General features: G+C 29.4%; 1 protein-coding gene across 7 annotated transcripts; it reads right to left on the bottom strand.

Moving 5' to 3' along the window:
- Positions 1–721: 721 nt before the first annotated feature.
- Positions 722–8,637, bottom strand: LOC115992687 (protein RAE1-like). 7 transcript variants are annotated; one of them, XM_031116912.1, is made up of 5 exons: positions 8,284–8,637; positions 7,724–7,857; positions 6,119–6,191; positions 4,629–4,973; positions 722–772 (listed from the first exon to the last, which is right to left on the bottom strand). In XM_031116912.1, the coding sequence occupies exons 1-4, from the start codon at positions 8,336–8,338 to the stop codon at positions 4,894–4,896; spliced, it is 342 nt and encodes a 113-aa protein (XP_030972772.1). In that variant the 5' UTR covers positions 8,339–8,637; the 3' UTR covers positions 722–772; positions 4,629–4,893. The 7 variants fall into 7 exon arrangements, 1 of the variants encoding a protein (XP_030972772.1); XR_004092615.1 differs by lacking the exon at positions 722–772 and having other exon boundaries at positions 4,626–4,687; positions 4,764–4,973; positions 6,111–6,191; positions 6,820–7,857; XR_004092617.1 differs by lacking the exon at positions 722–772 and adding an exon at positions 6,820–6,866 and having other exon boundaries at positions 6,111–6,191; positions 6,965–7,857.
- Positions 8,638–13,924: the final 5,287 nt, after the last annotated feature.

Here is a 13,924-nt window from a genome sequence, read left to right as displayed (position 1 = left end):
ATCATATAATTAAGGACTTAGGTTTAAATAAAAATACAGCATAAATTGGAAAATTCTGAAAATTCAAAATAAAAAAATATTACTACAAAATCCTCTATCTTTTAATAAGCTTTGATTGTGCTTCAGCTTCAATCTTTTGTATGGAACTGAAGCCTATATTCCTTCATCAGTCGAACTGTTCACAGCAGCTCCTGACAGAATTAAATTTTATTTATTAATTAGAATTAAAAGTGTTTCCAAACGTAAATAATAAAATTAACATATAGTTAAAGAAATCCATACCAGGTGGTCAAGGCAGTTAATTGGAGTAAGCTCTTTTCCTGGAAACAAATAATAATAATAATAATAATAATAAATATTTTCAGCAACGAAAAAGAAATTAACATATAGTATAGCATCCAAATTAAAGCCTTTTTGAAATTCATCCAAAGAAAAACAAAGAATTAAGCTTTTTGTGTGTGTGTGGGGGGGGGGGGGGATTTCATAACTTGTAAAAAAAAAAAAAAATAATAATAATAATACAGGAAAATAAAAAATTGAAAAGAAAATCACCTATAAATTGCAAGATGACTCGCATTAGTTCGTGAAGGCAAGAGCCACTACAAAAAAATGGGACTGTGTGTGCGTGTGTGTGTGTGGGTGTGGGATTTCATAACTTGTACAAAAATAAAAAAAATACAGGAAAATAAAACATTGGAAAGAAAATCACCTATAAATTGCAAGATGACTCGCATTAGGTCATGAAGGCAAGAGCCACTACAAAAAAATGGGACTATCCCAACGTATACAAAACCGTTAGGATATCCCCAAAAAGCGTTAGAATGGGCCTAAAATACCTATCCTAGCGCTTCAAACTGTTGCGCAATGAAAGTCGGTATAGGGTCCCCGAACCTGTACTACCGCTTTTCAACAGTGTTGGGATAGGTCTTGACACTTTTCAGACCCTATCCCAGTGCTTTTTAAACCACTGCTATAGGGTTTTTATTTCTTTAAATACAAGCTATAGCGGCGGATTAAAAGCACAGGGTCTTTTTTTTAATATAGACTATAGCGGTAGTTTTAAAATCGCTGCTATAGGCCTTTTAAAATACAAGCTAAAATAATCTGGAGAATCAGAGGAAGAATATGGAGAAGCAAATCTGAAAAAGCAGAACGATCTAAAAAACAGATGAAGTAATCTGGAATGAAGAAGTGCAAAAGCAAATGAAAAAGAAGAAGAAGAAGAAGAAGAAGAAGACGAAGATGAACAATCTGATCTAAAAGAAAATGGTGGAACTCGAGTTTTTTAAAACTCGAGTTCCATGTGAATTTTTTTCCATATTGGATGCCACCACTTGCAACTCGAGTCTTAAAAACTCGAGTTCTATCTTGGAACTTGAGTTTTAGAAATTCGAGATGCTAGTTTGTTGAATAGTTTTGCAAACTATACAACTAACTAAAATATTAAAAAAAATAAAGTTAAATGCAAAAAAAAAAAAAAAAAAAGCAAAAAAAAAAAAAAAAAAAAAATCCTTGAAATAGCTTTGCTTTTCCTCACAAAAAAAACCCACCGTTTTGGCTACCAAATTAAATAGACAATATTTGACTAAAACAAAGTACTGTAGCTTTGCTATTGTAGCTATGGTTATTTACTCTTTTTATATGTAGAGATAGATATAATTTAGAATTTAATTGATTTTAGATCCAATAATTCACTTGCTACAAAATTTAAAAACTTAGATGGACACGCGGCGAAAAATTGGACTCCAATTGAAATCAAATTTAGAATCTAATTGGATTTGAACTCTTCAATTTTTACACTAAATAATTCCCTTAGCATAAAATTAAAAATTAAATAGAACACATGACACAAAATTGAGAATCCAATTAAAATCTAATTGGATTTTTCTCTAAGATTTGTCTATTAATCTATATTAGCTTGTAATCCCTTATACAATAAGATGCATAATATAATTCATATATATATATATATATAATTCACATATTATTAATAGTCATTTTTATATTTTATTAACTCTTTACAAAATTTTGTAAAGATATTATTAGATATAAAATGTAAATTGTCCATATTTTTTTTAAAAAAAAAAATTTATTGTGAAGCCCTTTTTTTTTAAAGATTCATTTATTCTAAACTCTTTGATTTTTGTACTTAATAACTCACTTGGATAAATATTTATGATGATGTGATCCCACATTTGATATAAAATTAAGAAACAAATCTCTTTAAGAATAAATAATTTAGGACACATGACACAAAATTAGAACTCTAATTTAGAATTCTAATTTGAGTTTCTCTCAGTTTCACCTATTATTATATATATAGACTAGTGTATAGCCTCATGTATATATACGATTACAATTAAAAACAATCACAATTATATAATTCAAATTATATATATATATATATATATTTATTTATATATTCAAATTATATACAATAAGATGCATAATATAATTCATATATATATAATTCACATATTATTGATAATCATTTTTATATTTTATTAACTCTTTACAAAATTTTGTAAAGATATTATTAGATATAAAATGTAAATTGTCCATATTTAAAAAAAAAAAAATTATTGTGGAGCATTTTTTTTTTAAAGATTCATTTATTCTAGACTCTTTGATTTTTGTACTTAATAACTCACTTGGATAAATATTTATGATGATGTGGTCCCACATTTGATATAAAATTAAGAAATAAATCTCTTTAAGAATAAATAATTTAGGGCACATGGCACAAAATTAGAACTCTAATTTAGAATTCTAATTTGAGTTTCTCCCAGTTTCACCTATTATTATATATATAGACTAGTGTGTAGCATCATGTATATACACGATTACAATTAAAAACAATCACAATTATATATAGAGTCTAATAAAATTAAAAGAGAAGATATTATGATGTGCACAATTTTAGTACAAAAGATATTCATACATTGATTGTTTCAATTAGCTAAACATTATAGCATAATAAATAGGGAGAAAAAAATGGACAAATTTTAGTCTCAAAATTACTTGTAACCTAAAGTTATAACTTTATTCAATAAAATAAACATTACTACATATTTTGAAAATCTAACCATTGAATTGCACGTTCTTTACGCTCTTAATATATATGTTAAATTTTGTGATAATCAGATATTATTTACTATATAATCAAACTATAAGCTTATATACATAGCTATTAATATTTAATTTTTTAAAAATTTTGCAAGCATGAAACATATAAAAAGAATATGTAGTCCATTAATTGATTTGTAAAAATACACTTCTAATAAAAAGATATTTAGTAAAGTTGTAGTTTAAGGTTATAACTAATTCTGTAGCTAAATATTGTCAAAAAAAAAAAAAATTAGAGAATATTGTAAGTTTAAAACTTATTTGAAAGCTATCACTTGTAGGTTTAAATCTATGCTTTTAAGGTGAGTGTCAATTAGTTAAATGAGTAAAATCTCTTGTTGTTAAATACTAAAAGATATGTGGTTTAAACCCCACATACACCAAATACCGTAATTTGTTACAAACCAAATATCCGAAACTTAATAGCTAAAATTGAAATTACACCGACCAAATTCAAAATCAAATCGAAGTTCAAGAGTAATATTTGTTTTAAAAAAATCTTTTAAAAAAAATAACAAAAGAAAATTGGATATTTGGAATCCATCTCTTTTTTTCCCATCTTTTACATCTTGTTTTGGTGAGTATGTAATAATAATGGTTGATTCCAAATGATTTTAATAGCATGCTGAATTGTTAATTAATTGCGTTTGTCTATTGCTTTGGTTGTTTATTTGATTTTTTTTTTTAATTTCTAATTCTGCTACATGGTGACACTAATTGATTTTTTAGTTAGAATAATATTGAATATATATAAATATAATAATAATAAACATGACTCCTATTTTGTTTGTAAATTATAGCAAACTAACTATAATATTAATTTTTTTTCAAAAGATTACAAAAAGAAAATTTAGAAGTCAATACTAGTTATAGCCAATCTATAGTGATAACATTATGAATTATTCATATAAAAATTTTGAAAAGCTGAAATAAATGAAATTGATATTAATTCGTTAAAGCGTGATTCCGACTTGCATCCGTGAATGTTAGATAATCATTGAAAGAAAAAATTGTTGTAGAGTTTAGAATAAAATCAATTATAGTTGATTAACGATTTAAAATATCATGTGTGTTTTTGTTTCAAAAAAAATATCGTGTGTTTTGAAATAAGCTGAGAGGTGAACGCCACGGGTGAAGTCTTGAAAATTGAGAGAGTGTATGCTTTGGTGTTGACCATGGTCAAACCAAAGTTTCACCTCTGTCTCTGACTCTATTCACTTGAAGAAAAATAAATAAATAAAATAGTTCACCTGCTGTCTGTTATGGTATGCACCCCATTTTTGAAAAAAACCGCAGGCTAAAGCGACCACTCCAAGCCCATAAATTAATCGATAATGGGCCTGACAGAGATGTTATTAAAGTCCTATGTTATTAAGCGACCACTTTCTTTAAGCACAATATTCTGTTTTTTCCCTTTTACACTCACCCTACTTTCGTTTCTCAATAATTTCCCCTAGAAAGTAGGATGGTACTCGTTCAATTTTAAGAGCATTAACACTCACCATTTATACTTGCCACACTCCAGCTTTCTTGTTGTTGTTGCCCCAATATATGTAACTAGCTGAAAGGAAAATGACAAAGAATGGCAAGTAAAATATAAGAAACTATTTATTGGATAAAACTGGTTTTAGTTTTACCTTGTAGAGTTAACTAACACATTGCCAAGAGATTCCTAAGAATCATAAAGGCAGAGATGACGAAAAGATTTGATGGCCTCAATTGCCTCATCAAATCGATCCAATTGTTTCATCACAATTGCCATGTCTTTCAAGGCACTATCAACCAGGTCCCCAGCATTATGGCAGACCAGAACCAGGAAATTGCCTTTCTTGGATCCGATCTATCAACTGCAGTTGGAGAAACAAACATTTAATAATATATATAATCAATACAGAATGGAAAATAACAAAAATTCGAGATGGGTAATCTTCAAACATGAAAACTATCAAATTTTTATGGAAGAAAGGTTGGTCTCTAAAATCTGTATGATCAGCACAGTTCAGATACATTCTCTTTGGCTATTCATAAAATTTTTTGATAAATGTTTCCTTGATTACTACTTCTCTTTTCTCACAATATTTTTAAGATAAGCTTCGTAACAAGAACCAAATCAATAACATTCAAGAACCAGGAAATTCCAAAAAGCAACGGGAACTTGCAATTCAATTCAATCAAATTAGAATCTAGAAAAAAACCCATTAGTCTAAACCATATGAAAGCACAAAAAAAATCTCAGGGACAGCATCATCGGCCTCAACTTCCGTGCCAGCGGTGGCATGGAAAAGCCCATCTTGTTGTTGTTCCACATAGCCTTTTCTTAAAATTCAAATCTGGTAGTCACTTTCCTGAGAAAATCTTCAAACCCTTTTCTTGAATTTCCAAGAAAAGTGTTTTTTTTTCTTTCAGTTGTTGGAGAACCACTTTCTATTTAAGGATAACTTAGAGCATTCAGGAAGAGAGAGAGAGAGGATCAGATTTTCTGGGGAAAAACATACCCCTGGCACAGAAAGGTACCAAGCCACAGACTGCATATGAGAAAGAAAAGATTATGTATTCAATATATTACAAGACTACATAGGCAATCCCAGAAAATTCTCAAGTACCTACCCTAGATAAGACCCTAATTGAACCACAAACAATCAGCCTCAGTTACCTACCCTAGATAAGACCCTAATTGAACCACAAACAATCAGCCTCAGTTCCCTAACCTATCAATGTCTAAATTCAAACTCCACTAAAAAAATATGCTCTATCGACTATTTGTGCATCTATATAGAGCAAACTAAGAACAAAGTTTTTATTTTTCAACAAATAGATTACACTGTCCATATTGGGAAAGTAGAGAACATCCCAGCAATGCAGAATTATCAAAATAAGGGAGTAGAAAACTGAAATGTCACAAGTCAACCATTAAAAAAAGGTAGTAATAATAATAATCATAAATAGACAATTTAAACTTAATGAAATTACAAGCAGTTGCATACCAACAAACCTTGCTGATCTGGAAAGGCAGCAACACATCTTGTCTGGTACTTTAGAGGTGAAGTGATTCTCTTGAACTCAGTCTGTTGGCATTTGGACCATGATTAGACTTGAAAATTTAATGCAAAATAAAGGGAAGATAAGACAATGAGCACTATCAATGACTCAAACACAATTTACGCTTGAAATTTCACGGTATCTCAACCATTTGCTCATTATTATGTACACATATATTTTCCAATAACAATACAAGTACAAAACAAGGATATTTGTAAATCCCATGAAGAAGGCCATTGTAAAATTCAACTCCTTTTATACTGAAGCTTGGAGTTCTACTTGTGCTTATTGAAACAACAAAGAAGTTACTCAACTCATATCACCATGATGCAAACCACAAAATACTCGTGTAGTTTAGTTTCTGGTATAAAGAGACAGTAAACTAATAGAAATGAGAAACAGCAAAGAAACCTATTCCATACCCAGTTCACAAAGCTTCCAACTAAATATTGATAAATACAAAGCTTCCATATATTTATCAAAGATGTAAACCAATATCAGGTATATATGTTTATGTCAACAAAATATACATATTTCCAGAATCACACTTGTGCAGTGATTAGATGATAAAGCCACCCATATGTTGAACCGTACAAGCAAACAAAGAAACATGCCAACCAAAATAATGTATCATATTTTGTCTGTGGGACTTACAGGAGAATCCTTAGCAACAAGAAATGAGGAAGCACTTGTGAGTCGTGCTGCTAGCATCCGCAAATAATATGTAAGGAGTCATGTTCATAAGATTAAAATTCCGCATCCAACTTCTGGTGGTTATGAAAAAAAAAAATGCTGTAACCTTTTAGGGTGTTGATACAAAAAGGTCTCTATACTGCATAGAAATCATTTCTCTTGCTCCAGCACTTGTAAGCATCTCTCTTAGTAGCTACAGACCAATTGGGTTTTTCCTGTGTTTTCAACCCAAAATTTGCTTTCACAGCAGACTAAGGAATGCAGTAAAAGCTAAAGAAAGTACTGAATAATGACCATCATCACTGCCTCAAATTTGTTTGGAAAAAATAAATAAACGAACTAGTCAATCGCAAAAAAAGGTTTTGCTAACAATAGCAAAAAGTTAATGTCACATGCAGTGAATCGATTAGCAGCTGATAAATTTATAATAATAAGTTGGAAATACAAATTTGAAGCCAGGACCCTCCACCCTATCTTGTTTTCTATCAAGTCCAAACACATGCACACAGAATCAATTATTCATTGGGGAACGGGGTGTGGAGAAGAATCAATGATTCATTGGAACACTTAAAAGCAATAGTAAATTAAATTTTAAGGGTCAGAAAAGACCAAAAATAAGATTATCCAATAAGCTAAAGCTAGAAGTTGATATCCCCTAATACTGTGCAGAGATACCCTTACATGATCACATTCTAGAAGCCTAGATCTACATATCAAAAGTAGATGAAAAAAGTTCTCAAACTTTAAGTGCGAAACATTACTGCCAGACTTACAAAATGTTGTTCTGTAATAATGAAGTATCTGATTGTCAAAGAAAGATGCAAGAAAATCATTATTGGTTCATTTTATTAGATGAGAATGTCACCAGAGGGTTCTGCAAGTTGAAAACTATCAGATTGCGATCTGCAGTGCCAACAACCATCAGGGGATGCCGCATTGTAAAAGAATAAAAGCGGTTAGGGAGTATGCACTGGATTTGACTGCCTTGTATCCCAGTACCTAATAATTGGAAGGAAACCAACAGAACAATTAGCAGTCAAGGGCACAAAAGCATCAAGTTGCAAACATAATAGATCAAGAGCATGCAAAATGATATATAGTGCAAAAGAAACCATAATTATGTCATAACTAGTGAGTGCCAAAATATGTTCAAGTATATAGAATAAATAAATCACAATTAGCAACAAAATCAGTAAAAACCACACCGATGAAAGTACAAAGAAAAGCCCATTAGTCTAAACCATATGAAAGCAAAAAAAAAAAAAACCATTAGTCTATAAAATCCCTTCGCCGGGAAAAAGCTTGTTGTTGTACATGCCACAAATTTCAGAGGAGAAACATACAAAATAAATGAAAAATCTTTTAAAACATCAGGAACATGAAAATTAATTCAAGTCCGTATACATTTGAAAGGATATTCCTCACCAGAGAAAATCTTCAGACCCTTTTCTTGATTTGAGAGATTGGAAACTTTGTACATAACTTCCTCATCACCGTCAGTAGTCTGCGAAAACAGAAGAAATTTTTTTTTATAATTAAATTAAAATTAAGAAATTAAGTATTTCAAAATTAAAAACCCATTTGAAGAGAGAGGATCAGATTTTCTGGGGAAAATCTTTGAACCCGTTTCTTGAATTGAATACATCTGCTTTTGTGGTAAGGAAAACCACTTTCTTGAGGGAAAATTTTCTGCTTTTGAAGATGGGATGGATTGGGTTATCCGGGAAAGTGTGAGAAAAAAAGTGAGAATTTTTTCAGAGAGAAGTGGAGAAAGGGTGAGGGAAAGTGAGAGAGAGGAATTGAAATGACTAGCCGTTTATAAATTATATATAGACTAGCCGTTGCACGTGCGACTTTCTTTCATATAGACCCAAAACAAAATGACGTCTCAAATGATATGCTGATTTTCAAATTTTTTTTTAAAAAAAATACCAATTTTTAAATATTTTTTGGTGAATAAAAAATCATTGTTCTTTTTTTCACCCCTTCTTCTTTGTGCTTTCAAAATACCAATAGATGGAATAACCATTTAAATTTTTTTTGGAAAGTAATGAAAATAATTTATTAAAAAATCTTTGTTCTTATATTTTAAAAAATTAAAGGGCAAATTACAACTTACTCACTTGTAATTTGGTCGAAATTTAAGTTGCTTATTTGTGATTTAAATTTTGACACTTTACCCACTTAATGTTAACTCAGTTAAATTACTGTAACTCACATCTGTTAAAAATATGGCTAGATATGTAATTTTGCTCCACTTTTATATCCCTTTCCTCCAAAAATAAAAAAAATAAAATACAAGATCAAATAAAATAAAAAAGAATCCAATGAAATACTTGCGCTATGAAATTTCAAACCATGTGTAAGTAACTTAAATTTCAGTCAAAACTCAGATGGGTAAAGTGTCAAATTTCAAACCATGAGTAAGCAATTTAAATTTCGGTCAAATCACAAGTAAATAAGTTGTAATTTGCCCAAAATTAAAGTGTTGGTTTATTTGTTTGTGTGGTTTTCCTTTCATTGATATTATCATTAAGCCCAATAAAAAGAAAAAAAAAATCATTATATTTTTGTATCTTAATATCTCATATTTTGTATTGGTGTTTTATATTTTAATATTACTTTTTCTTTTTATATTTTCCTCTACTTTAAGTTGTACGAGAATAACTAGTAGCAAAACCATTTACGCTAAGGATTATAAATCTATAACATATGACTTACTAATTTACAAATATAGAATCACTTAATTATAATACTATAGTTACAAATACTGTGTTCAAGTAACTTTAAAAATCCTTTTTAATCATTTTAGCAAGAGTAAGGCTTCCATACATTAATTTGAATTGTAATATCAATATGGATATGTTTTAAAAAGGTCGCTTTTAGTTTTCGTAATAATTAGGTCTGACTCTAGGAATCAAATTCAAAATTTTATATTAAAATAACAAAATAGAAAAATATCCACATTCAAAACATTAGAAAAAACATGATTTGAACTTGTTTAGACCTAATTTAATCCTTGTTTCTTGTTAGGTTGATTTATCCAAAAAGTAAGCGACTTCTAATTAGTTTAAGTTACATAATTTATCGTTATTGGTAACTCTAAATATCAAATTTTAAAAAAATTAGAAAAAAAAAATTTTTGGGGTCTTAAAACTTTGTGTCAAGATTAGAAAACAGTAACCAAATTTCCATTATATATATATATATTCCCTTATGGTTCATTTTTATTCTCCTTTTAGCATTTAGAATTAGTTTGATTTCTTTAGACTTCGGGCTCAGAATTGCTTGTATCTAACACTTGAATTAATGCAAGTTGTTTGCTCATTTACATTCGAACTAGTTTTTATTTTAGCTACTTGAGTTTGAATCATTAAGCGACCACTCAAAGCCCATTAATTAATCGATGATGGGCCTGACAGAGATGTTTTTACTAAAGTCCTATGTTTGCGAATTGTAGAAATTATATTATATGTAAAAAAATAAAATATTAATTATTTAATTTTAATTGCAAGACTTAGCTTGAAGAATTTTTCATGTCTCCAATTAAATGGAACAAAATACCTTCTAGGTTTAGCACCAAAAAGAAATTTTCTGTAAAGTGTGCAACTATTGATGATCAATTTTCCATAACAATTTAAGGTGTCAATTTAGTCTTCTTTTTTTTTTTTTTTTAATGACAAAAGTAATAGTATATATATATATATATATGAGAAATGATATGTCCACAACATTCTCACAACATTTTTACAACAAATCTTAAATGGCAGGTTGTTACTGGTTGTTATTGTTGAGGTAAAAAAATAATCATAGTGTTAGGTTCAAATTTGAACCAATAACAACTAACCACCTATAATTTGTTGTAAAAATATTGTGGACGTACCACCTCTATATACGTGTGTGTGTGTGTGAAGTTATGATATATATTTATATATATATATATATATATTTTTTTAAGAAACAAACACACATATGAGAGAGAGAAAGATGTTCTTATATAAAGACACACCATAAACTCCACTCAAAAGTAATGGTAACTTTTAAGGTTTGTTTGGTTGGAGGGGTGGAAAAGTAGAATGATAGAAAATTGTAAGATGATAGAAAAGTGAGAGAATAAAAAAGATTTTAATTTCCTTCTTTTTTGTTTAATTGGAATGAAAAAGTGGAGGGATGAAAAGAGTGAGTTTGTATAATTACTCATATATCCTTATTAAAAAATAATGCACAATTAAAATAATAAAAAAAGTGACAAGTAATTAAGTAAAAGGCAATCACGCAAATTTATTAAATAATAAAAATTATGTCTAGGCAAAAAATCATGTCTAGTTTTTTATAAAAACAAAAAACAAAACATAGCACCACATACGGCCCAGGAAATCAAAAGAAAAAACTATTAAAAAAAAAAGGAGGCAACATTCCCACGAAGTGAAAATAATAATAATAATAATAATAAATGCCTTAAAAGGGCAAACGCCCAAAAAAAAAAAAAAAAACAATCAAGGCAACTAGACGAAATTAGTGCAATGGGCAATTTTGTTATTTATCCATCAAACTCCTCCCACCATGTTTTCTCTCTATTTTGGAGAGACAAGTTTTGGGTGGGCCTGAGTGAAAAATGCCTGGGCCTCACCAAAAAATTTTCTCTCCTTACCTCTTTACCAAACAACACCCATTCCCATTTTCTCTCCTATTTTCTCTCCAAAGATTTTTTCATCCACCATATTTCACCTCCAATCAAACACACCCTTAAAGGAGTTTAGGACAAGTTATACTACACATAACACACCTTTTTAAACAATGTAAGACAATTACTTATTATTATTATTATTATTATTATTATTATTTTTAGAAACAAAGTAACAAACACACATGCACAAGGAAAAGGAAAAAAGGATGTCAAGTTATGATTTATGTATTATAAAGTGAAAAACAAAAATTAAGACAAATGATTTATATTCATCCTAACAGAGCTTATGTCAAGTGCTTGATAACATTAACAACAAACCTTAATTCCAAATTGTTAGGTGGACTATGAATCCTTAGCAAATTAATTTAGAATTGGCCAAATTTTGGAGTAGGCCATGTCATGTGCTTGATAAAATACCCCTTATATTATACTTTGGATTGAAAGATGAGTGAGTAAATACTAAATAGCCCCTCTCTTGGTCTCTTTGTGTGCCGTCCAAAATCTAGTGTGGTCATCCAAAAAATAAAAGGGGAAAAGAAAAAAAGATTTGAACCGCTATGCCACTTGCAACATTTTCAGAAGTCCTCCTCTTCTGCAATGGAGATTGGAGACCCTCAACTTGAATTTCACACTCTCTATCCTTCAAAGCTTAGATTACCAATCTACATTTAGAAAAATTACAGGTATAGCTGTTTATATGTGGCAATTGAGTATTTCCATGAATTCAGAAGACAAGAGATAGGAAGATGCCCGATTCAAATCACAAAAAATAGTCCTTGCTGCAAGACAACGTGCTGGAGCATTACAACCCATATTAATAAAAGATAATCAACAAAATTTTAGGAAGCCTAAATTCACTAGGCGAACTCATTGGGATTTCATCTAATTGGTTTTGAAACTTATATTTAAAGGGTATATATTTTATGGATCTAAATTGATTTTGAAACTCAAAATTAAATTATATGCATATTATGGTTATGATGATAGGAGTAGCATTTCCCAATTTGGGAAGAAGTAAACCTGATAGAAAGAAAAGTGTACCTTGGTTGAAGTCTTTCCAGGGGGTTTTCTTGGTGAAATCAGCACTAGTTAATAGCTTAGTATATGTTCATAAAAAACATAGCTTAGTATATGGTTGTCTGTGGTGGCTTTTAGTTTTTTAGGAGGGAGGTTATTATTTTATTTTTGGATCATGTTTGAGCATAAATTTCGTAGTTAAAAGGTCAATTTCTCTTCAGGGGGACGTAGAATAATCTTTCAAAGTAGATATGTCTAAACTAAGCTTGTGCTCCTCCGATTATTTTTTGAAGCATGTATTTTATTTTTATTTTAAAAAAAAAATCCATATCATCTGTTTGATCGTTAATAGTTCCATTTCTATTTTCATGGTAATTCACTTTTAATTGCTAATTAAATACAAGTCAACACATATCATTTTGATAATAATTGGATTATCATTTTGATAATTGGATTCTTTGTTACATAGTAAAGAGGGAATTTGGTAAAAATATTCAGGATTTCTTGTGAGGTACACCATTACATCAATTTATAGAAGTTATTCAGCAAAATAATAATAATAATAATAAATAAATAATAGAAGTTAAAATTTCTTTAGATTTGGCTAATCTAAAAGTGCATTTTTCTATTTATCATAACTTTTTTACTTCTATCTACATTAAACTCTATTTTTTTTCCCCCAAATTAAAAATATTCTTCCTTTACTCGTTTTTTACCCATAGAATTACTCTTTCAGCTCCCTACTCTTTCCCATTTATTGCACTTGTGTATACGTGTAGTTAATTAATTAATTAATTTATTATTATTATTATTATTTTTTAGAAGAACGTGTAGTTAATTTGGTATAAAAAAAAAATTTTTGATCAGTATCTGCTTTATTCATTAAAAAAATAATAATTTGATCAACTACTACAAGAATTTAGAAACAGCAGAGACCATTGGGATACATAAACGCTTTTTATTTTTGAGATACATAAACTAGTTGTTACAACTGACAACTCGATGACTTATTTACATGCCAAATTTCTTGCTGCTATCATTTTTCAACTTTTATTATAATAATTGTCTAGTTAACTTGCTTCTATTTTTTAGATTACGAACAGATTAATAGATGCACGGCAGTATGGCACATTGAATGAAGCAAATAGCAATGCTTGCTTTCAAAAGATTAACTTATTTTACCTTATTTAAATTGCAAAAAGTACTCTTTAAAATCAAGGTTCGTAAATGGCACCCACACCACCCCACACCACACCTTCAAAAAGTGCAAGGCATAATTAATAAAGAAATGTGTAATATCTAAAGAAAGAATAAATAATAACAAAAGAACCAAGAACCAACTTTCTTTCATCATTTCTCTGT

Source organism: Quercus lobata, chromosome 5 (genome assembly GCF_001633185.2).
Source record: "Quercus lobata isolate SW786 chromosome 5, ValleyOak3.0 Primary Assembly, whole genome shotgun sequence".
Classification (NCBI taxonomy): domain Eukaryota; kingdom Viridiplantae; phylum Streptophyta; class Magnoliopsida; order Fagales; family Fagaceae; genus Quercus; species Quercus lobata.
This window is presented reverse-complemented; position numbering and strand designations above follow the sequence as displayed.

What these genes read in the sequence shown, in the direction of transcription:
- LOC115992687 (XM_031116912.1), bottom strand. Translation starts at nt 8,338, where the DNA reads ATGTACAAAGTTTCCAATCTCTCAAATCAAGAAAAGGGTCTGAAGATT. An exon ending in TCAACTTGCAGAACCCTCTG is followed by an intron (nt 6,192 to 7,723) that starts GTGACATTCTCA and finishes AAATGCCAACAG; the next exon opens with ACTGAGTTCAAGAGAATCAC. An exon ending in TGCCTTTCCAGATCAGCAAG is followed by an intron (nt 4,974 to 6,118) that starts GTTTGTTGGTAT and finishes CTCCAACTGCAG; the next exon opens with TTGATAGATCGGATCCAAGA.